We start from the raw sequence: 25,702 nt of genomic DNA, 5'->3' as shown, positions 1-25,702 counted from the left end.
AAATAAATAAACTTGTTACTGTCCAGTCCAGTATGTGCTGTGCAAATAAGCAAGCATTGTCAAGGCTTCTAACAGTTAGAATACTACAGCCATGAGGATTGCTGAAATCTACGTCACTGGTGCCTACACCACAACCACCACTATTAGTAGTATTCAACCTCAGGAAGGTGGAACTAACAGTATGTTCTTTATGGCTAATTCAACACCCAGGAGGCAAATGTTTTTGCCCTTTCATTTCATGCTGCAACAACTTGTGCTGCTTCTTCCACGGGCACTTTAGCTCCTTCTACCACACCTGGTTCAAGTATTATACCTTCTTGCTGCCCCCAAAAAGCAACTAAGGGAGAGTGCAACAGAGTTTACTTTGCAGGGGTCATCAGAGACAGTCTCTACAGGGGAAACCAAATTAGTGTCAGCAATGTCTATTCTTGGTGATGGGGTCGGAGATGAATCTGCTTATAATAATTCTGCTTCTGCCCCGCTTCGATCCCCGATGCTTCGAATGCAGGGCCTTGATTTTAATAGATCTGAAGTATTTACAGCTAGCAGGCAAATAGTTAAACGCCCTTGGACCATTGTGCAGCCACTACCTAAATAGTTGAAAAATAAATAAATTACAATATTTTCATTTTCACCACCTACCATGCAGGCGGGGGTATATCTTCTAAATGTTTGAAACTAACGACTGGGCCACCATTGATGCCCAATTAGCAGAAAGGCCTCCTCCCAAGGGATGTGGGCATAATCCCTCCTGTGCACTGACCTGTGAGCATTAGGTGGTAGACAGATCACTGTCCACCCCCTTCATATTGGTGCACAGCAGAAGGGGCTATTTAATAAAATAAAATCCAAGGAGGGATATAACATTAGCAGTAGTGGGGGGGGGGGAATAAAATATTTGTGGAGGGGGCCATAGTGTCCTTCCTCCAATCCCCAAACCATCAGTTACAGTTAGGGGCTCTAAATAATTTTAAAAACTAATTTAAAAACTCAGCAAACATAAATCCATCTTTGCTCCGAGAATGAGGTTTCAAAGCAGAAAAATACTTTATAAAGGCTTTCCCATGCTTTGAATTATCATATGTGTGGGAAAGCCAAGTAATCAGAGTACTGTAACAGTCCAGTCATATTTCTTGTCCAGGAGATTTGTCCAACCCTAATGAATTAATTTAAAGTCCTCCACCTGATGCCCATAGGTGGGGACATGGGTGGGGGTCAATGTCCCCCATTATTTTACAATCCCCGTCTCCACTAGATGGGTCCTTTCTAGCGACTGGGCAACTAGTTTTAAATATTTGACTAGTTGCTCATTTTAAATATTTAATAGATATGCATAGGAAGATTTAAAATATCCCTTATAGTGATGTGAAATGATATATCTCTATTTTGTATTTATTTTGTTTAATGTGTCAGCTGGTTAGCAAGTGCAGGCTAGCCTCCACAATATAAACTTTGGTATAACTGAGGTCTTTAACTATTTTCCCGCTGGCTGGTAGTGCTACAAGTGAACACTCATTTGTGAATGAGCAACCTGGGGATGCATTTTGTTCCAAATTTTGTTAATAGCAGTGCTTTGTAAATCTTCTAAATCCTATACTTTTTTAGTGGTGTGCTGAAAATACACTGTTTTTAATCTGGACACTGAATGTATCCAGACAACTGCAGCAGATTAGCTCAGACCAATCATATTTGGCTTTAGAATTGAGAATTCTAATTGTGGTAGGAATTCTGTAATTGTTGCCAAACATTTGTCTATTTAGAAAATAACCCTGTAAATAGTTTTAGATCATGAGAAATGCACTCAGTGCCACTGTGACTAAAGCATAGTCCCAGCATCGATATGACTGAGACATTAGACTCTAGATTCTAATTTGAGATCATTTCTCTCTGGTAATTGAATAGCAATTTTCCTTAACATTGTATGACTTGTCAAAGTGAACTTGTCAACATTCAACAAAAAAACGAAACGGTGTAGCGCTTAATGCAATGGAATAAAATATACTTAACAATTTTGCTGGTAAGTCTTAAAAACAGGCAGAGAGCACCTAGGGAGAAAGAAGAGAACAGAAGACTCCAATAGTGTAAAATGTAAATATAATGTTGGAATAGGTATATATATATGGAACCACTCACATTTACCCGAGCTATATGCCTAGCTCAGGGGTAAAGCGCCAATAGGTCCGTTAAGGCGACCTTTCCTTTCTTGGTTCGAGTGGTTATCTTTCAATCCTATATAGGAGCTGAAGTAGAGAAACCAATATGGTGCAGTATCTTTTATACTTTTGTGAAGTATAGTAAATATAGGAATATACTCACAAGTGTGGGTATTGTATTGTACTGTATTGTATTGTACTGTATTGTACTGTATTAGGCTCAATATAAGGGCGATGTGTAGTATGAGGACCACACGCCTATTCTGCAGGAAACCTCTAGCCCAAAGTGCAAACAATATATATATGCTCCATCATATATAAAGGATACCAAGTCCTTTCTGCAGGAAATTGGAAATTAAATGGAACCCTGACTATAGTTGGGCAACACTCGATGTCACGTCATTATAAACTGTTATTAATCATGATCTGGGTTTGGAGGCAATCAATCATTTCTTGGCTTTTGATCCCAACTTATCCATGGACCTTAGGGAATTTATTTCATTTTCTGTTAAATTTATTTTAGAGCACAATTATTTTTTCTTCAATAGGGATTTTTATTTACAAATCCCCAGTTATGCCAACACCTATATGAGGAGATGGGAGGAATTGTTTGTATGCTATTGTCATACCGGTGGGACAACCTGGTGCTCTGGTGGAGATACATTGATGTTATTATTATTTGGAGAGGGTCTTCTTTTTTGTTTCAGGATTTTGTTAATTTTTTAAAATAATAACCTTTATAATCTCAAATTCACTCCTGTATGGAACAAGGATACAATCAATTTAATTGATTTATCTTGTTTTTCTGAAAATGAGGAATGGATATGTCCATCGGAAAAGTTGAAAAGTTGCCACCATCAACCGTGGCTTAGGGGTATTGCCAAGGGTCAATTTACCCACCTTAGGCGTAATTGTTCCCATCCTCAAGATTTTAAGTATCAATCCCAACATATCAAAAGCAATATTTAGAGAAGGGATACAAGAGGAATGCCTTGGAGAAAGAGATCTGCTTAGTTTCAAAAACCGATGTCTGGTTCTTCTAATGACACTTAAATCCGCTTTTGTTACCCAGCACAATCTGGACCATGGCAGGATTAGAAACAGTATACAAAAACATTGGTCCATATTATTACAGGATCCAGTCCTGGGAATACATTTACCAGATCTACCAGCATTTATTTATAAGAAGAGTCGTAACTTTAAAAATATGCTAGCCCCTAGTTATGCTATTAGATCTAAAAACGGGCACTCCACAGGGCTATCTGGTATTTTCAGAGTATGCAAAGCTTGTTCTACAATGTCCTTGGATAGGACGAATCAATTTTTTAGTTCTGTAACAGGTGATATCTTTGGGATTAAGTCTGAAGTGGGGTGCCACACAGATTTTGTCGTTTATTTGCTGCAGTGTCCGTGTGGCAAACAGTACGTCGGATGCACCAAAAGAATCCGAAAGGTCAGAGTTTTAGAACACCTTAACAATATAAGGAAGGGCCTTATGACTCATTCAGTCCCGGTTCACTGTAACTCTTTCCCCTACTTTTCGTTTAAAAACTTTACATGTACCGGCATTAAAAGGTTTATGCAATACTGGCGGGGTGGTGACAGGGTTAAAAAATTAGCCTAACGTGAAACCTATTGGATCCACAAACTTCAGACTTTGGAACCAAAGGGACTGAATGTGGACATAGACTTGGTTTGTTTCTTGTAATTGGGTTACTTTCTTTTTGAAATTTTTTGGTCTTTTTTAATTTCTCCATTCAAGTAATTTTGCCTTTTGTACATGTTTGATAGATGAAATCAGTAATTCTCCCTTGTCTCTCTCATCTATTTTTTTGGATACCTCCTTTTGTATCTACATGTCCCATATACACTTTGATTAGGGATATTAAATCATTGGACCATGATATGTTATAGTATGCTGTAAGATTAGGTATGTGTGGTTATACCTCAGTACGCTTATTCTTTTTTATTATTATTCAGAACATAACATATATTGAATTTTGGTTATTTATTATCTACACTTTTTTTTCACACTCTTTCACTTTAAATCATTAACTCCATGATTCCACTTTTATAGTAAGAAGAAATAAAAAGATAAATAATTTTTTATTATTTATTTATCACATAAAGTGACTTTAGCTGTTGCACTTTGGTCTATAAGGTTGGGGTTGTGACTGTAAATATTTCTGTGGTGCTAGTTAGTTCTCTCTCCAACAGATTTACTACCCGGCGATTCTGTGTTATTGTTAATGTATTTTAATTTTCCTATGTGTCTGGCGACCACTAGAGGTCACTATTTACACTTAGTACACTCTTTGGTAAAATATTCAGTCACTTGGATCTCTTTGATACACGGCATCCACTAGGTGGAATGCAAAAGTGATCAGCAGAACGCACTTCCGGTTCCAGTACCAATACTATTGCTGTTTTAATAGCATTTATTCTGGTGTTTTTTCACCATTTTTATACAATAAAATAGCAATTTTTCTATACATTCTCATCTGGAGTCCTGCTTTCCTGCTATATTAGCAGACCAAGGAGAAGGGATTCACATCCCCCCACTACATCAATGGAGGCATTGAGCGCTATATACGTCTATATCTTGTGAGTGCAACTGTTTACAGTGCACATTGCATTGTTTTAACTGTATAACACTATGCTATAAAACAAGAAAAAGGGGATGACAGTGTTGTACAAAGACACCACTGGTTCCCCTTAAAAGTTACCGAGATATTCAAGTGCATGAACCCCAAATTACATAATACAACAAAAACTAATAGAATGGGGTGGCCACTCCCTCCGCCAAAAGCGGGTGGATGTCCACTCCACCAGGTAGTATCTCTTAAAATACAAAATTCATATTAATGGTATAACCTTTATTGAACCGAATACATATATTCAAAAACTATATAAAAGTAAAACCTCACAAACATGGAAAAATAGTGAAACCCAAGTGATAATGTCCCTTTAAAAACTGGGTGGACTAAGTTCAAATTGCCACATAAGTACCAGAAGTATAATTATGTAAAAAAGAAAGACAGAGCTTTCAATATCATTTATAAGTAGAATACTCCAAATATTGTCATACAAATAGTGCGTGGCCAGGGTTGTACGCTATAAGTGGAGATCACCCTATTAACAGGATTAGAGGCTAGAGTATCAAGTATATAGACACCCACAGCACAGTATGGCGTTACTCCTATCTAGAATGTAGCACCTGTGAACAGGGTCTGTATAGAACTCAACAGACAAAATCCTGTGCTTGATACTATGTCCAAAGTAACAGAGTGAATTACTAATGAACTCGCTCCACTCTAGATAGAAATGTTACAAATCTCACATATTCACACCTCCTGTTGATTCAAGAGTGCACTGGAGAGGGGGTAGTGAAGTGAGGATCTTAATGTCAGTCGGGTAGAGTAAATATAAGTTAATAAGGACAGGCAAAGCGTGTATATTCAAATAGAGGGTTATCAGGGTAGCTAAAAGTCACTGTACTGTATAGCAATGATAGTGAGCAGGTATTGAGCGAGACTAATGGGGTGGATCTGCATATATACCACCTACAGTTAGAAGATCGCCCACCCGCCAAAGCAGTAACAGTGCTAATACACCTGAATCTAATTGACCCTCCTATAACCACGGACTGTAAGCAAAACATGCCTCTGAGGATAAAAAGAAAGACTAAACTCTCTATCTCCTACTGCTGCTTCACGGCAGCATGGCAACTTGCTTCTCCAGAGACCCCCACTCTCCATAGATAACTCCATAATAGCAGTCTAAGTCACCCAGAAATAAAAACAAATATCGGCAAAGAGAAACGCTTGACGCGTGTTTCGGCGTGCTAACACGCCTTTGTCAAGAGCTCCCGGCATAGCTGAATAGGACTAAATATAAACAGCATATAGCCCCGCCTCCAAATGAGCACGGCCAATCAGAAGTATTCATGGCGTCTTGGGGGCGGGGACGGGAATCGTTATGGATCCACGCCACCCACGCCGCCCCCTTCGTCCAACTGTCTCTATCCACAGAAAAAGGTTACAGTGGTTGTGCATATCTCACCCTGGGTCAGCCAACCAGTCCCCTGTATCTTATAGACTCAAGGTCTAGGGATTTTTAACTACCGGCACACCTCAGATAGTACAAGGGCGGGGACTATGTATGTCCCTGTTTGTCATCTTGTGTAGATGCTGTTACTAGGGGGCATGGATATAATTAGTCTGACGTTATGTGTCAGTCTTATTATCAATATATGGTATATATATATATATATATATATATATATATATACTGTAGCTGGCACATTTGGCAACGTGGTGTAATTCCTATAAAACGATTTAGGGCATATCTGAAATCAGAGTGTTAGTTATATATACTTGTCCCTGCTATAGAACTCGTTTGCGCATAGTATTCTGTCATCATACAAGTACAGAGTATTCAGGAAAGTGCCCTCTTGAGTCTTATTTGGATCCCATGGAGTATTTAGTGACCTTGATGGTGCTTCACTCCCAGAGGTAACTCTAAAGTGCAATCTATTGCCAAAGTGCATGTATTGTATATAGATATCACCTCCAAATTAACCCCTTTATGTCACAGAGGGGATGCTGGATAGAGGTTAACATGTATACAGTTCAAATGCACTTCACAAGTGAATCAATTTCTTACCCATAGCAGACATACTTATTTTCATATTGAAAGAATTATAGATGAATTATACAGTGCTAGACTCTAGTCCCTGAAGGATACAAACAACTTATGTCCTTTACATAATGCCAGGTTAAGGTTAGACATACCATATAAACAGAATAAAGTGATCAAAAGTATACACAAAGGGTTTATAGAAAAAACCCGAACAAACAGATAAAAATTAAACGTGAAGATTAAACTTAACGTTAAATATACACAAAATTGCTCCTACTAAATGACTTGCACAGAAAGCCCTCATGTGAATAAATATTAAGATAAATGGAGAAAAGGTAAAGCTCTCATTGAGGCCTTTGGGGCTAAGAGTTTTGAGTTTATATATCCACCTGCATTCTTTTTGGCTTAATATTTTAGCAAAATCCCCCCGTCTTTGGTCCCATTTGACCAGTTCTAAACCGCAGAACCTGATCTTCCTAGATATACCATCGTGATGTTCTTTTAAATGTCTAGAGATTGGAGTTCCAGACGATTCTTTGGGGATCTTACATGTTCCTTGATCCGTTCTTTGAATGGTCTAAAGGTTTTCACCACATACATTAAATTGCAACTGCAGTTGAGAAGGTATACAAGTCCTATTAAGAAATGTGTGATCTCATACTTTTGTTCTCCATCACTGTCCATCACCCATTTACAATCCCGTAAAATATATTTGCAAGCGACACATCTGCCGCATCCATATGACCCGCGATGGATGTTACGTCCTAGCCAAGTGGTCACCGTGTTACACTTAGTTGAAAAGTGATTCGGGACCAACATGTCGCGGAGGTTCTTACCTCTGCGTGCTGTTATGGTTGCTCGAGGGGTCAGGACATCTTTAAGGTGGGCATCTTTCAAAAGAATCGACCTTCCGAATAATTTGGTTGGTAGATTGATCTTGTCTCGGGTGATCAGAGATCAGTTCCTTCCTGTCAGTCTCAAGGGCCCTTTTGTATGCCTTTTTAAGGCACTTATTCGGGTACCCTTTTTCCCAGAACTGTTGTCAAACAGATTAGCTTTGATTTTAAATTCCGATAAATCTGTACAGCTCCTTCTCACTAATCGAGATTAGTCCTCCAAATTCATCTGTGAATCTGAAATTCTCTTCATTGATATTCAGCAGAGAGACAAACTTAGTGAATTCTTCCTTATTCCCTAGCCAGACAATAATGATGTCATCTGTATACCGGTACCATGCCAATATCTTAGGTATATAGACAGAGAGAGCTAGATTTCACAACGTGTGTTTCCCACCACCCCAGGTGGAGGTTGGCATAGGAGGGTGCGCATGCTGTTCCCATGGCCCTCCCCCTCACCTGGTGGTAGAACCTGTTGTGAAAGAGGAAGTAATTTTGGGATAAAATAAAACCCAGTAGCTTCAGTACAAACATTGTGTGGAGAGAATGATCAGAGCCCCTTTGGTCTAGAAAATATTTTGTGTGTTCAATACCCCGTTCGTGGGGGATAGAGGCATACAAGGCCTCGACGTCCAAACTGTATAGATTAGCAGTTGTCGGTATTTGAAAATTTGAAAGGAGTAGCAGGGCCTGTTTCGTATCCCTGATGTAAGAGGGTAGTTTCTCAACAAAGGGTCTTAAAATTCTATCAATATAGAGGCTACTGGTCTGAGTTATACTTTCAATTCCAGAAACAATAGCACGGCCGGGAGGGTTCAGTGGATCCTTGTGGATTTTAGGCAGGCAGTAGAAGGTTACTATCCTTGAGTGACGGTTAAGAATAAATTTGTATTCGTCACTGGATAGCAACCCCCCACTGCGGCCTTCATCCAAGATCTCTTTACGTTTTGTCAAAAAGGCATTGGTTGGATCCGACTTCATGATCCTATAGGTGTCATTGTTTCCTAAGACATTCTGCACCATATCCTCATAATCTGATACATTCATAACCACTATATTCCCCCCTTTGTCAGCTAGTTTAATAACCAACTGGTCATTCTCTCTCAATGATTTAAGGGCTGTTTGTTCTTTCTTAGAAAGATTATCATTAGGGAAACAGTCAAAATTGTTACTCTCTATGCCTGCAATGTCGCTCCTAACTGCCTCCAGGAACAGGTCCAGATTCCTAAAACTAGAAAAATTATGGGTAAAGCAGCTTTTTGGTTTCAAGCTGGTATAGTGAGTCGGTGTTTGCTCATCACTCTCATCCAAGAGAGACACAGGAGTATTGACAAGTTCTAAATCTTTGTTTGAAAGACCTAAGACTCTTGCTCTTTTCTCTTTATTCATTAGGTGGTATTTGTGTAGGGTGAGTTTGCGTACAAATAAGTGTAGGTATTTGATCCACGAGAATTTGTCAAAGACTGGAGTCGGTACGAAAGAGAGGCCCCTCTCCAATACTTTAACATGATACTCATTCAACTGATATGAGGATACGTTTATTACATGTGGTTTCCTTATACAGGGGCGTAGTGATTCCAGGTTTACTGTCAAAACCGTCTCTTTCTCATCCTCCCTCTCCCCCCCTTCCCAGATTCCGAGATTGGTGTCGTGTTTGGTAACCTGGGATCTCCTCCTGATGGCCCATCGCTAAAAAAATCACCCCCTTTTTAAGAATACTATGGGGGTTACTGGTGCTCAGAGTCATGGGGGTTTGTTGTGGATATGAAGGTGTATTGTGTGGATTTGACTCCGTGTCAAGAGAGTCATACTCTGAAGTCGTTATTTTCAGAGTTGAATCTCATGCGCCTATTAGGGAATTTGTATATATTGCCTGTTTGTATATATTGCCTGTTATATAAACAGGATTGGTCTATGTGTCTCTAAACATTTTTTGAAAAAGCATGCTGTTTTTGTGAAATGCATTATTTTTAGGTTTTTATTTTCTAATTAACAAACGTATACTTTACTTTACTAAAAGGACTCCACCTTTTACATACTTTGTGAGGATTAAGCAAAACCTAAATTTTACTCTCCCTTAGTGAGTACCTCTTCTTTTATTTACTTTACATTACCACGTTTTATCAATGAGCACTATTGGTTGTTTTATTCTCTCCGCATAATCGGTGACCTGCCACTCACCAAGTTTGAAACTCCACACACCCCTGCTGGCAATCACATCCAAACATACCATCTACAAAAAACTTCAAAGGACCAGTAGATCCACAGACGGGGATTATAACGCCCAAGTGCAACAATTTGGAGCTAGTCTGATGCTCCAAAACATTTTTCTATATTCCCTTTACCAATCATGAGAAAATACTACACTACACTATACCAACAGCCAGAAAGAAGAGACTATGGCGTGAGTAGTTCCAGCTGCTTACCTTTATTTTAATTAGCAATAGAAACCTTTACTGTTTATTTGAGTGTGTTTAGAAATCAGTCTGTGTAAATAAGATACAATGTTCTTGTTCTAAATTACATTTTAGTTCCATAAATTGTTTGCAGTAGGTCACATAACATTTCTCAGAATATTGTAACTATCGATAATATAATATGTTTGTACCCAGCTTAAAGAAACTTTGACTAAAGAATAATTAAAATAAATTAATAAATAAATACATTCATTTCTCAGAACAGTCCCACCCCTAGCCACATCTCCACTCACACCCCTAAAATGAAAGTGTGCCTCTTTGTGCATTCCAAATGTTGGAAATGTATGGAGATGTGTTTATTTGTACTGCAGATTTACTTGGTGCATACATTGTACTGCATGAAGCTACATAGTTCAAGTTCAACCTTTCTCGGTATTAGTGCTGCTGATCCAAAAGCGGGTGAAAAATCCAGTTTCAAGTTATTTCCAAGCCCGCTAGAAATTGGAATATTTAATTCCCTCTTCACTCCAAAATGGCAGTGAGATTTTGAATTGGATCAACAAGCCATTACCCCACGCACTGAATTACAGTAATATGTGTATGAGATGTGTATATATTTTTGAAAAGTGTATAAGTAACTGCTTGCGACGTGTGAAAATCCTGTTCCATTCCTGGCAGTATGTTTTGAAGAATATGTCAGAGCTTGCAGCAGCAGGGATTCAGGAAAGATCCTCTGTGATTATTTATAACTTGCTTGGCCCGAGGGGTTGGTTGGTCCTTCCCCCCCCTTAGGAGAGTTCTCCTGGTGCTACATACTGTGTGTGTGTGTGTGTGTGTGTATGTATGTATATATATATATATATACGTATGTATGTGTATAGTGAACATATGAAATATCAGTATTAATATTAATAATATCAGTATTAATTGTGTCATGGACTGACTATCTATGTATCTATCCAGATGTGTAACTAGAAACCACAGGGCCCCGGTGCAAAAATTGCCCCCCTTACATCTACCCCCCACTCCATATGTCCCAGTCCCCCCCCACACACACATGCAGACAATCAGATATACATTCAGACACACACATAGACACACACACAGACACATACAGGCACACACACATGTAGACACAAACATAGATACAGACACACACAGACACATACATACAGACACACCTACATACACACAGACATGTAGACACACACACACACACAAACACACAGACACATACAGGCACACACACACACACACACATAGAGACACATACAGACACACACACACAGACACATACATACAGACAAACATATACACATGCAAAAAATGTTTGTCACCTGTTTTCTACCTTTCAAGTGCAGGAGTGTGACTTTCCCTGGGGTCCAGTGGCTCAGGCTGCACGGCTCACTGTGGTTGCTGGTAGGAGTGACTGGGGCAGTCACTTCCTCCCAGCGTGGCCACGTCTGACATAATAACAGGCAATTTTTTTTTCATTGGATGGCCTTAACAGCATAGGCCACTCGATCCCCTGAACACACGGCGGCTGGCACCCGATAGCTGGGGTAGTTCCGCCACTTTATCTATCTATCTATCTATCTATCTTTGAGACAAATAATTGTGTTTATCTTTCAATTTCTTTATTTTTACAGGACTCTTCAAACATTCTATGATATTTATGAATTTCATAAATCTATAAATATCAAATGTATGCAGGCAGGATGATAGTGCATCTTTCAAACCCACATACGTTCTGTCATCGACAAAATCAGGTATATTTGCAATTCACTCATTTATTAAAAAGTTCTATGTCCAAAAAAAAAAAGAAAAGCCAATCAGTTTAAATGTCTGTTTGTGTTTTGTTTTTTTAAATGGTTATGCAGCTTAATATTCATCAAATCAATATGTCCAAGGCTTGAGTAGTGTATAATGATTGAAAATCCTATTTCTCATTGTTAACTCTTTAAGAAGAGAGGCAATTGTCAAGTTCTGAGCCTCAGATTTGCGCTATGTGTTTGTTCCACTGTATTTTTAGGGTTTCTCTTTAAGTGCACCTTTATATGTACACACACATATATAACATAGCATATATTATTTTTCTCTTAATATCCTATAAGTATATCTGATACAATATTAGTCGTGCATAAGATGTTAAAAATGGGGGGGGGGGGGGAAAGTAATATTTTGCTTAGAATTATTTTTACACATTGAATGCAACTAAAGAAAAATAATTTAAAATTGAGTCACATATCAGTCCAGACTGCAATTTTTTTCATATGGATGGTGCCCAATTATTTTGTGGAAGTTAACGCTAAGCTTAAACCCTAATGCTATACCAACCCTAACCCTATGCTTATACTAACTCTAACCATTTACCTATCTTAACCTTAACTCTACACTATCCCTAATCCTAACACAGCATTAACCCTTACCTTACCCTAAACCTAACCTTACATTAACCATGCCCCAAACCTACCCTTAATAAATACCCTCTGCTAATATCAATGCTGATATCAAATGGATTTTTTTTAGCTAAAACACTAGAGAGCAGTATACAGCTCACCAGTCAGCCTGGGGGAGCCAGTCAATCAATTTAACACTGCTTACACCAAACTTTCATTGGGGCATTTAAATGGCCATTTAAATTGCTGTATGCAGCACTCATTTTGAGAGCTGCATGCAAAGCATCTGTTAGTATGGGGCCACTAAAACTTGCCCAATTAATACCTGGAACTTACTGGTGTGTGGATGTTTTATTCTAATGGTGTTAAAGCCCTGAATTATTAGGGTATAATCACACATCCTAACATCATTTTTTTTTTGTTTATCATGGAAAAAAATGATCAATACAAAAATTAAATAGTCTAAGATTCTTCTATCGAAAACCAGGCTAGAGAACATACTTTTAATCAGATATCTTTGTGCACCGCAAAAAATATTTACATTTAGTTAACATCTCTGACTTCGAGAACAATACCAAACAATGTACCTGCGATTTTAATAATGATGTATATAAATGGTCCCTCCTGGGAAACACGCAGAACATGTACACATCATCCTGATCAAGAAAAATCAGACACTTAAAATAATTTAGTAAAATTACACTTAACCCTATTCAGGGATAACGTTTGTAGGCATTATTTCTATCTGTAAATATAAACCCAATCTATTACTCCTATTCCTTGGAAGTCCACAGATTTCAGAGAATTATAGAAGTTTTAGCTCAAAAACATCTCTGAGGCTAAAGGTTCTCTCTCTTCCACCATGTGGAACTAATAGAGGTGCCGATCGGTATCTAATGGAAGGTATGTCTTAATGAGCAGACATATTACCATGGCATCAACATTTTAGGCAGAAATTATTCTTAGTATACAAAAGTGGACATGCCAGATGTAAGCGGCCCGTAAAACATTAAACATTAATAAATAATACCGTCTAAATGATTCAACTACACAATTATTGCTTCTAAAGTTTCTTAGAACGTTCTCTAAATAGAAATAGAATATCAAACAGCAATAAGTACATTTGAGAGGCACTCCAGTCAAGTTTTCATTATCATTCTCTTATTTTGCGATTTTAACTCAATCTTAGAGCTAAAAGTCAGCTTGTTTTCTTCGCCACAACAGCTTTCTAATTACCCACACTAAATTAAGCATTATCTGTACTTTTAAACCATGTAAATCATCCCATCGCAGGATAAAAAAAACACCCCAGTCAAACTCTGAACATTTGACTACACGGGGGCAGCTCTTTCATGCAAGTTTCGCAGGGTTATGCACTAAACTGTGAATTTCTAGGAATTCTAAAAATTTGGAAATGAAAGAATCTCAAAGTCGTGTATATTTTCAGCTTGGCTAGTTTGGCATAAAATTTTAAATTCATTTTGAATTCCTAACGACTCACACTATAGTGAATAGCTCTGCATGTGTAACAAGTAACAAGACGTATTTGGATGTTGTCTTATATTGTAGATTTTTGGGGGATTACAATCAGTACTAAATAAAAACATTTGAAAGCAGATGTTATTTACAGGGTATAGATTGTATTTGAAGGCACAAAGATATGACGAAAATCCCAGGCACAAATTTATGGTGGAAGTAACTTCAGGCATCCTCAAGATTCTGACTCCATGACCCAATTTAAAACACTCCATAATGTTCTGTTGTGAATAATTACTTATAATACCAGTAAAGTATTTTAGTGTGGTTAATGTAGCATTAAAACCTACTGCAACATATTGTAAGTGTGATTTTAACCTGCGAGAATTATGCACTCAAACAGCATAGATTTATTGCAAATCACAATTCAAATGTTGGTCTTGGTATCAATTAATAAAAATTGTATTGTGTTTTTTGCAGACGTTTCTTAGGTGGAGATAACACTTAGCAATTTAATTACTTGGTACTGCTGATTATTCTTGGGTTACTTATCGAAGCATGGAAGCATTAACTGAATGGGTAACAATGCTGCAATAAAAGGCTACCTCTTTTCTTCTGTTAGGAAAGCCAAGAAATGTACATTTTAGCCTCAATGGCCTTCATCTTGTATAATTGTATCACTGTACCTGTGAACATATTAGTATATCACATGGGTCCAGGTTTACCAATATGCCAATTATTCACATTAAGGAATCTCAATGTGGAGGAGGTATTGAGTAGGTATGCTAAAAATTGTAATTCACCTGACTATGCCTCCAAAACACACACTTTAGAGAACATACAGCCCTTTTGTTTTATTATTGGAACCACTCTGGATTTTGAGGTGCCCACTGTAATATCATTTTTCTAATCAAGCAACAAACTGAATATTTATTGTCATTGTTTAATAACAATAAATCAGTGTTATAACTATGGTACTATCTATCCATTTATAATTATATTCTAAAAGTCATAAAGGACTTGCTGTACAGCTCTAAGAGGTTTGATTAAGCAACCAGTATTAATAATAATAATAATAATTGTTATACACATTGTTGGTTTCATTTTGCATTGCAACAGAATCTATATTTTCCATATACAGACAGATTCATTCTATATCTTCCTAATATATTTTAATTTATATTACAAATCTGGTATTTAATCATCTATACCAAGGGTTACTCTAAGATCTCTCACACTATATTATCTATCTATCTATCTATCTATCTATCTATCTATCTATCTATCATTGTATTTTGTGTATTTTAGTACTGTAGTACTTTCTTGACTTCTTTCTTTTGTGAAAAATAATCAGCAATAAAGGGATTAAAATACCATATTTTAACGTGGAACTGAAAATGAGTCCTTATAGGTTGCTTATAATTTTCAAATAAATCTTCATATTAGTTATGGTGGTATAATTAATATCTTCAATTAATATATTTGTTTATTTTTAACTAATCATTTTTTCAACTTTATTTGTGTGTGTGTGTATGTATATGTGTGTGTATATATATATATATATATATATATATATATACACATACATACACAAACACACACAAGCACATATGCACATGTACATATGTATGTGTGAACAACTAAATCTTGATGTTTCAAATCTATTTTTGTATGCATTGAAAACCTCTCAATACACAGCCCATTTCCATCATTAAATATTAATTAAATCAGATACAATTTACTGTGCCGTAGTGATAAGCAGATATTGTTGGGTGGAGAAATAAGATATCTCAGAAGGTAAATGTGAATGTAACTATCTCTAATACATGACCATAATATAAAATGTACACATATCTCAGTGTTTAAAAATCACAGCTGTGCATCATCATCAGCACCGCTGTCTCTCAAACAGTATGAAATTTGCAGCTATCTACACTATGGCAACTATCTCTTTCAATGCAGACATGCATAGCTATCTTAGCATAATGTTCACAGCTATCTTTCACAAAGTAGACATAAAGAGCTATCTTTGTGTGCCTATTGTCCAGGGAAGAGCATATGAAAGTCACAGAATGTCTGTCTGTTATCTGTGAAACACAGCATGGAGATTGCAAACACAAAGGACCCTAAGGGAAGAGTGGGAGAGAGGGAAGAGAGGGAAGAGAAGCAGGAAGAAGGAGAAGGGTGAGGACAGAGAGCTAATGGGAGCCTTAGGAGATAAAAAGTGAATGTGGAGGAGGTAAGAGTAAGCAGAGAGGTGAGGGAAACAGAAGAAGATACCTTAGAAATAAATAAACAAGGAGTACAGAGTGAAGGACCAGGAGGAGAAAGGCGACACAATTAAATAGAATAGAAAAATGGAATAAAAATAGTTGGAATCATAAACAGATAGTTTGCAGGTAAAAACATGGAGGTCTAGAGACATTGGTTTTATCTTTACATGCCTAATTTTGTTTCTGGCGATCTGTCTCACATGCAGACAATGATCTCATAAGGTAGCAACGATCCCTTGTCTTTTAAAATATCACAGGTTTTATCATGCTAAAACATTCTAAAAAGTGAAAGTTCTTCACAAATTTCACATCATCTGAATTTTAGATAAAAAGCTGATCTTACTGTGATTTTACCTTGCATTTTCTTTGGTTGCACTCCTCTTCTTTAGCATGCTTCTAAGTTTAAAAATCTGAACTGAAAATAAGACTGATATATGGGTCTAAAATCTAAAATTCACTTTAAATGTATGACAATTCACACTACAGTGAATCATTGTGTAAAATTGTCTGCAGACCCTCTTTGTTGTTGTCACTTGTATTTCCTTGCTGTCCCCCCGATTACCTGGTCCATGACTCCCTTGTCACTTTTCTCCCTTATATCCTATTGCCTATTTCTATTTGCATATGTTCTATTTCTATTTTTCGATTTTCATAATAACCATCCTACTTGAAATCTGTGCATTATCTTACTCTTCGTGTTATCACTGCTTTTCTATTGATCACTGCTATGCTGTCTATTTCTCTTTCATTCCACCTCCTTTAAATGGAATTATTTTAGAGTTTATCTTGGAGTTTTCTTCTTCTCTCCTCTGTCTCTGTTTTTCCCTCAATCTCTCTTGATTTCCAGTCGTACGCTCTCCCATTAAAGTCTAATTAACATAATTAGCATAATGCTTGCTCATTATTATGTTCCAAGGAGTCAGGTGACAGGGAAAGCAAGATAATAAGGATGAGGGAGCAGAGGAAGAAAAGCAAATAGACAAGGAAAATGAAGGGTAGCAGAAAATATTGTGAAGAGGGGGTAGAGAGAAAGAAGGGAATTAGAAAAGGATTCATAACTACCACCTAACTCCATCATTGAAATACACACGCACAATATAGTATAACATGATTTAAATCAGTGGCTACTCACCTTCAATCACACGATCCTCTGCAAGGCAATGGGAGAGAGAAAAGAGGTCATTTAATTAATACAGGATAGTAATTAAAACAAGTGTAAGAGCGGTCAATATATATTCATGGAGACATAAAGTTAATTGTACAAAGAATTTATGGATCATGTAAGGATTTTTGCCATGCAGTTTCTAGCCTTCCCCTTTGCTCACCTTTCAATTGCATCACTCCTGTCTTGGAATACCTCTTTATTTTCATATTGTCTCCCTAAAATATCACCTACCGAGCAATTCTATGATTCTTCTGCAAATAGACTCATTAATATACATGTTCTTTCTCTCTCATAATTTTACATGATTTTTCCATCTGTATCTTCTGTTAATATTCAACTCCCTCCCTTTCCATATTTTTCACTGTGACCTTCATTCTCCTCCTTGCCCCTAGACTACCAACACCCCTGGCTCATGTTCATCCAGCCAGCTGAGCCCCCTGGAGCAGGCCCCACTCTACGGATATGAATAGACCAGCAGACCCCAGGCTTTGAGCTAGCATCTCTGCTTGTGACAACCACAAGGGACCAGAGAGTAGGGAGGGGGACTCTGAAACTGATAGAGTGGAGTGACTTTGTGTGAAATAAAGAGAGTGAGAGCAAGAAGAGAAAGGCCGTGAGAGCAAGAATAGAATCAGTAAAACACAAGCACTGTTCAAATATCAACATTATTGAGGTAATGATGACAAGAGATTAAAAAAAAAAAAATGACAGTTAATAAAAAACATAGAGACATGGAGGGGAGAAATGATGAGCTCTCAAAACACACAGCTGCAACCAGTTCACTGCCAGGCTATTAACGGCAATTTTAAGTACTCAGTATTGTGAAATTTGCTGCGACTGTCTTGGATTCACCTATTAGTTAACACAGGCCAGAAACTGAGAGGATCTGTTATTTATATTTAAATGAACGAAGATTGTGTTTACAAGAACTTGGTAAACAGAAAATGTATTTTTTATTGATGAATTTATAAAGATTGTCACATTTTTCATAATGTATTGTTGTTAGGCTGAAGAAAGACCCAAGTCCATCATATTCAGTCTTCCACAATGCTCTGTCATTGAACCAGATGTAATGGGCATGCTGCTAATCCCACTATCCTGAGGCTGAATACTACTATAGTGGTGATGGTAGAAGCGTTAACAGAGGTGTCAGCAGTTCTCGTGGCTGAGGAAGAGGTATTTTTCTTTTTACAAACATTTAACAAAAATAAATAAAACCGTAACTTGTTGATTCCAAGATGTTAAATGGCAGTGTCTAGTACTAACCGTAACCACCAGTCTCACACTAGAATGTATCAAGCAGACTATCTACCACTCAAAGTTTATGTAAGTCCCAATGTGGCACTAGCAAGACAAGAAGAACTCATCTCGTTCAAAAATGTAAAATAAATAAATGAAAGGATATGGGGGTAAATAAGACCTTTGTATTACTCTAAGGGAGGTTTAAAACCTACCTATGTCACACCTGCCAGGTGGCGCCATATATGCTTAATGTTTAAAACTAGTCATTGGACAGTCATGGGGGTAGGACCTGTAAAATAACTGGGGAGGGGGGGGGGGGAGGGCGAGTGTCTCCCTCACCCCCTATCAATTGGTTTGTGGTGGCCATATTAAACAGGGAGGAACTGGTCGCCATGCATTGGTGTCCAACCTAATTATGCTATTGTACGTTGGTGGTGGAGTTCTAAAAATGGTTGCATGTCCCTCCCCCATTTTCCCCCAGGTGACTAGCAGTCCCAAATCCCCTACCAACCCACCACTAAAAATACCCCCCCCCCCCCCCCCCCCGCGCTCAGAAATATCGAACATAGGCAATAATGCTGTAGCTGTAAAAAATATATAAAAAAAATACATATATATATATATATAAAGCATTTGGTCCGTTCTCAGCTGTCTGGCAGTGTTTGGTCCAACTGAAATTCCGACAGAAATAACCCTGTCAGTCTCAAGAGAATGAGAATCAATAAGCGAAACATGGGTAAAACACATAGTATCACTCACAAGCTGCAGTCAAAAACTCTGGAAAACTCCTGCTTTGAAATATAGACTATTTTACTGCTACTTCTTTTTCCTCTATTTGTCAGATGACCTGTGAATAAAATCAACATTTACGGGATGTCCCCTAAACATCAATCAACTTTTGATTTCTGCATCTTGATTAATCAGGAGATAAAACCCACATGATTAGGCAGACCTCTTCTCCATTATGACAAGTCGCTTCCCCCCCTCCTCACCAAAAAACAAAACCAACCTCTTCTCCATTCCATCCCAATTTTTGTATGGTGCCAGGAATGACACTCCAAATCATAATGCAAAACAAGCATGTTCATGCATTGCACAAGTCGTTTGTCATGAGATTCTGGCAAGTGGTGGCTTGGAAATAAGAAATTTGACCATTCACGTGATGCAGCCGACTGTGGACATACTGCAGATCAGAAAGAAACAAATCCCCAAGTCCCCAGTACAAAATATGAGTGGATCAGAGTTGTATTGTCCATGATGGCCTTGTTCATTTTTATCTTGGAGCTTCTGGGAACTGAATTAATGTATGCAACCCACTGAGAAGAGGTTTATTTATTTATTTTTTGTCTTTGCTTCTGTAGGAATCTGGTTGTACTGGACAAGTCATAAGGAACCGTGAATAAAAGAGACACTTCCAAATCACATGCCCAAAATTATATAAAGAAAAAGAAAAAAAAAAAAGAAAAAAAAACAACAACCATCAATTAAGCAGAGCTAATGTCAAAGTTGATAAAGTTATAATTATATGGCAATAAATAGATTAATCAAATGAATTTATGTGATGAGAAAAACTCCACATTGTACTAAGTCCGGCACTTGGAACGTAAAGAACGTATCTAAACAAATATTGTAAACAAAAATAGAAAAATAAATGTAAGCCATACACTAGCACTTCTCTCTTTTAATAAAAAGGAGGGGAAAGGAATATCTTCTGGCTAAAGAAGCTGTAATGCCTAATCATGAATTTTTATACACATTTCCAATTTTATACAAATCCCTCCAGGAAAATCCAGTTCAGACATGCATGTCAGTTAAAGCAGACCTGTCACTTCCTAGAATCTTTATAAAAACTGCTTATATATTGCAGTCATGGGTACAGGCATAGAAACCCAAAAGATCTGGGGAGGAAGGGGAGGAATTTACTAAAAATTATTTTAAAATCTCCAAGATAGCATTTATCAAACCATAGAGTACAGACAGAAATCTGAAATACACTATATACCATGTGCACCAAATACACAATGCACTATCATTATGGAGTCTATTCACTAAACAGTGAACTATAATATAGATTAAGAAACAGAGCACACATAAAAATATGTATATATGTATGTATATATAAATATGACATAGGTGGGGGCGGGGCTAGACCGCCAAACGGAGTGGACGCACGGTCGGTGAGCTCTTCACACTATACACCTAAAAGCGTTGAAAAACAGCTCACCGGCTAAAGACACTATAGAACGAGTCCTGAGGGTACAGAGAAGGTGCCGGTTATCTTCCGCGGCTCTCAAGGGCCTGCAGGGCCAACGACCTGACTCATTACGAGCGGCCCTTCAGAAGCCGACCAGGAGGGACGGCCGACCTCCCCATCGGTAACTAAGCAGAATCTGCAGCCGCTCAAACCCCGTTTCCCCCCCCCTCTGGGCCGGTGGGGGTTATCCCGGTTCCCGCTGACCATGCTTGGATCAAATCCCACTGCCCTGGCACCTGGCTTCAATGCCGAGACACATTGCTGCAACTCTCACCTAAAATGGCGACAGCCTCCCCCTGCAACACGTGGGGTTTTGGCCTCATGCGACCTACCACCCTCAGCTACATCGAACAAGGCAAGCAGCGCCTGGATGAAATATTTAATGCCTTCTGGGCCAAACTGCAAGCCAGAACACAGCAACAAAAACAACAGCCCACACCAGGAGATGGGAACCGCGTAGTGCCGAAGCAGAGGAAATCGCCTGCGGGCAAAGACTCTCCTACCCACACACCAGCGACAAACTGCCATCACAGGCTGAAAATCCCCCGAGGCACGACAGTCAGACGTCAACCATACCGGCTGAAAATCTCCAGCAGGAGCAGCCACCTTCCATCAAGCCCCATTGGCCACCTCAGCAGGGGAACAGGCTTAGCCCCCAGGCAGTCCCGAAACCCTGCACCCCAAACGCTGACATACACCTCTGCCCGGCTATGGAGGGGTCGTCCACCCAAGCGCACACAAGCAAAAGAACATGCGGACTTGAGCAGCCACTCCTATCATTGGGGCACACGTCAAGCACTGAGATCCCCCGCGGAGGAGAATACAGGGAGTGCAGAATTATTAGGCAAATTAGTATTTTGACCACATCATCCTCTTTATGCATGTTGTCTTACTTCAAGCTGTATAGGCTTGAAAGCCTACTACCAATTAAGCATATTAGGTGATGTGCATCTCTGTAATGAGAAGGGGTGTGGTCTAATGACATCAACACCCTATATCAGGTGTCCATAATTATTAGGCAACTTCCTTTCCTTTGGCAAAATGGGTCAAAAGAAGGACTTGACAGGCTCAGAAAAGTCAAAAATAGTGAGATATCTTGCAGAGGGATGCAGCACTCTTAAAATTGCAAAGCTTCTGAAGCGTGATCATCGAACAATCAAGCGTTTCATGCAAAATAGTCAACAGGGTCGCAAGAAGCGTGTGGAGAAACCAAGGTGCAAAATAACTGCCCATGAACTGAGAAAAGTCAAGCGTGCAGCTGCCAAGATGCCACTTGCCACCAGTTTGGCCATATTTCAGAGCTGCAACATCACTGGAGTGCCCAAAAGCACAAGGTGTGCAATACTCAGAGACATGGCCAAGGTAAGAAAGGCTGCAAGATGACCACCACTGAACAAGACACACAAGCTGAAACGTCAAGACTGGGCCAAGAAATATCTCAAGACTCATTTTTCTAAGGTTTTATGGACTGATGAAATGAGAGTGAGTCTTGATGGGCCAGATGGATGGGCCCGTGGCTGGATTGGTAAAGGGCAGAGAGCTCCAGTCCGACGCCAGCAAGGTGGAGGTGGAGTGCTGGTTTGGGCTGGTATCATCAAAGATGAGCTTGTGGGGCCTTTCCGGGTTGAGGATGGAGTCAAGCTCAACTCCCAGTCCTACTGCCAGTTTCTGGAAGACACCTTCTTCAAGCAGTGGTACAGGAAGAAGTCTGCATCCTTCAAGAAAAACATGATTTTCATGCAGGACAATGCTCCATCACACGCGTCCAAGTACTCCACAGCGTGGCTGGCAAGAAAGGGTATAAAAGAAGAAAATCTAATGACATGGCCTCCTTGTTCACCTGATCTGAACCCCATTGAGAACCTGTGGTCCATCATCAAATGTGAGATTTACAAGGAGGGAAAACAGTACACCTCTCTGAACAGTGTCTGGGAGGCTGTGGTTGCTGCTGCACGCAATGTTGATGGTGAACAGATCAAAACACTGACAGAATCCATGGATGGCAGGCTTTTGAGTGTCCTTGCAAAGAAAGGTGGCTATATTGGTCACTGATTTGTTTTTGTTACGTTTTTGAATGTCAGAAATGTATATTTGTGAATGTTGAGATGTTATATTGGTTTCACTGGTAAAAATAAATAATTGAAATGGGTATATATTTGTTTTTTGTTAAGTTGCCTAATAATTATGCACAGTAATAGTCACCTGCACACACAGATATCCCCCTAAAATAGCTATAACAAAAAACAAACTAAAAACTACTTCCAAAAATATTCAGCTTTGATATTAATGAGTTTTTTGGGTTCATTGAGAACATGGTTGTTGTTCAATAATAAAATTAATCCTCAAAAATACAACTTGCCTAATAATGCTGCACTCCCTGTAGAGAAGCCACCCACGTCTTTGCATGCTCCAAGAGCTTCCCGAATAAGGGGATCGGCTGATCCAGAATCTCGTTAAGGACAGTGGACTATGTTGCCTAACTCTGAATCCTCCATGATATTGATGGCCACTATTTTACCCTGATACTATACCATATCGCAATGTTTAAACTGCACTCCAGCGGTCACTCTGCCTAGTAAGCTATAATCGTGTAACCTAATGTCTCCCACTATCTACACCCACCTCACATCCTCAAAGCATGTTGTTAACCCTGTGTTCACTTAAGCATCCATATGTCTACATAACTCACACCGTAAGTGACCTTTATTATTCTATATAATTAGACATACATGAATAGCCGGCAACACAACTACTTACTTAGAGATGTGTGTGATAGCATTATACCGCTGTTGAAGATACCAGTTACATGCCTTAAACTACAATGCATACACCTTTATGCTGTCAGTTAGAACAGTTAAAAGTTTAATCTACTGTCTCATTACTGAATACTGACATGTGTTTACCGTGTCATATCTTTGCTACCTGCCCAAATCTATGTCTAGCTTGTTTTAATACAATTGTTCATGTTTTTACTTGACTTTAAAAAAAAAAAGTACAGCACCTCCTGATTATATATGCCAATTGTTGGTAACGATATTGTGTATTGAACATGTCGCCGCTTAAGCCTGTAATCTCATCTGCACTCAAAAATAAAGAATTAAAAAAAAAAAATATGACATAGGTGATTTTAAGAAGCCTTATATAAGCACATGCAGGTATTTGTCTGTAGAGTCAGTGTTCTGGAATTGTTATAACGTGTTTGTGTGTGAATGTAGGGGTTATCTGTCTGTCCCCCATTCTAGCCCTACCCATTTTTCCCCACTCCCCACCACCTGTCTCTTCTCCCATTACTTGTCTCACCTTGCTTTCTCCTCATCTGTCTTGACCCAATTCACACTACCTGCCTCTTACCCCATTTATAAACCTCTCTCTCTCTCTCTCTCTCTCTCTCTCTCTCTCTCTCTCTCTCTCTCTCTCTCTCTCTCTCTCTCTCTCTCTCTCTCTCTCTCTCTCTCTCTCTCTTCTGGCACTAGCAGTCTCCATTCTCATTTATTGCCCCACCTGTCTATCCCCCATTCACACCACCTGAAAGTTTTTGTACCCTTCATTAAATTATCTGGTGTCTTCTGTCCTTCTGATCACAATGCTTATGATGGATCCAGAGTTTGTAAAACAGATTCTGCAACACAGGATAGGAAAATCTAGTTCATGGATGTGGTTAATAAAATGAACGTAGGGCAAACAGACAGGTTGTATAGACTGTGGAGACAAACATTTGGGTTTAGGTGCATCTGAGCCCATTAGCTACTGAATGCCATGATAAAATAGACTTGCTTTGGAGAGAGCAGGTGTTAAGAATGCTAATTAGCTGTCACATTTCACCCTCCCAAGTCCACAGAGAAAATACACTAAGGCTAGTGAAAATGTATCAGGAAAAGCTCCCTCTGGAAGCCCATAGGAAACTACAAACACAACCAACAAACAGCAGCTCATAAACAGAAAAAAGGGCAAATCAAATAAAGGTAGCCATAAATGCTAACACAGACTATAGCATGTAAGCTCAATGAGCAGGGCCCTCAACCCCTCTGTTCCTGTGCGTCCAACTTGTCTGGTCACATGTAACTATGTAACATATACTAGTTTGTTAGTCCACCCATTGTACAGTGCTGCAGCCCCAGCCGCAGTATGGCAAGTGGGGGAATAAAAGAGGTGTTAAACCTCCCTTAAATATTCGTCATATTGAACCCCATAACATTTTTCATTTTTGTATGTGCAAACACTGGCCAGCCACCAAATGATTAACCCCTCGCTAGAGCTGCCACAGGGTAAATAGTACTTCAAATTTTTATTTGCTCGCGAAAACAAATTGTGAATGATAATTTGCAAATGTTCATCTTGCTGGATGCGTTTGGTCTCTATTTATTTTTAAAAATAGCTTTGTAAGTATGTTAGATTCTATACGTTGTATAGGTTTTGGATGTGAAAAGTACTCCTTTTAAACCAGGCAACAAGTGCATCCGGCTGGTTGTTGTAAATTCTGTTATGTTGACCAAATTCCGGTTGGGATATGGCCATTTTCACTGGATTTTTTTTTTATTAAGACAAATTCTTATATTTAGTAAATAAACCGCAACAGTGTTAAGTCTTCTGATGTTCCACTACAGGAAGATGAGAAGAGATCTCAATTTAGGAAGAGCACATAACAACAATTAAGCATTAAATGTTGTAGGGAGCAACCAATCATGTCATATATATTCCATTTCCAAGTAACTGTTGTAGGGAGCTGAGAATAGAGGACACATGACAAGAACATTGGGCAGGGCAGTATTTTTCACAACTTGCAGAT

The 25,702-nt window shown here is 38.7% G+C and overlaps 1 protein-coding gene across 15 annotated transcripts in view; it reads right to left on the bottom strand.

Annotated features, from left to right (window-relative positions):
• Positions 1-25,702, bottom strand: part of NRXN2 (neurexin 2) — a 973,084-nt gene that overhangs the window by 630,375 nt on the left and 317,007 nt on the right. For all 15 annotated transcript variants that reach the window (XM_063438522.1, XM_063438529.1, XM_063438527.1 and 12 more), the window contains exon 4: positions 17,388-17,405. In XM_063438522.1, the coding sequence (XP_063294592.1) occupies positions 17,388-17,405 (18 nt within the window). The remainder of the gene's footprint in view (positions 1-17,387; positions 17,406-25,702) is intronic.

Source organism: Pelobates fuscus, chromosome 12 (genome assembly GCF_036172605.1).
Source record: "Pelobates fuscus isolate aPelFus1 chromosome 12, aPelFus1.pri, whole genome shotgun sequence".
Classification (NCBI taxonomy): Eukaryota; Metazoa; Chordata; class Amphibia; order Anura; family Pelobatidae; genus Pelobates; species Pelobates fuscus.
This window is presented reverse-complemented; position numbering and strand designations above follow the sequence as displayed.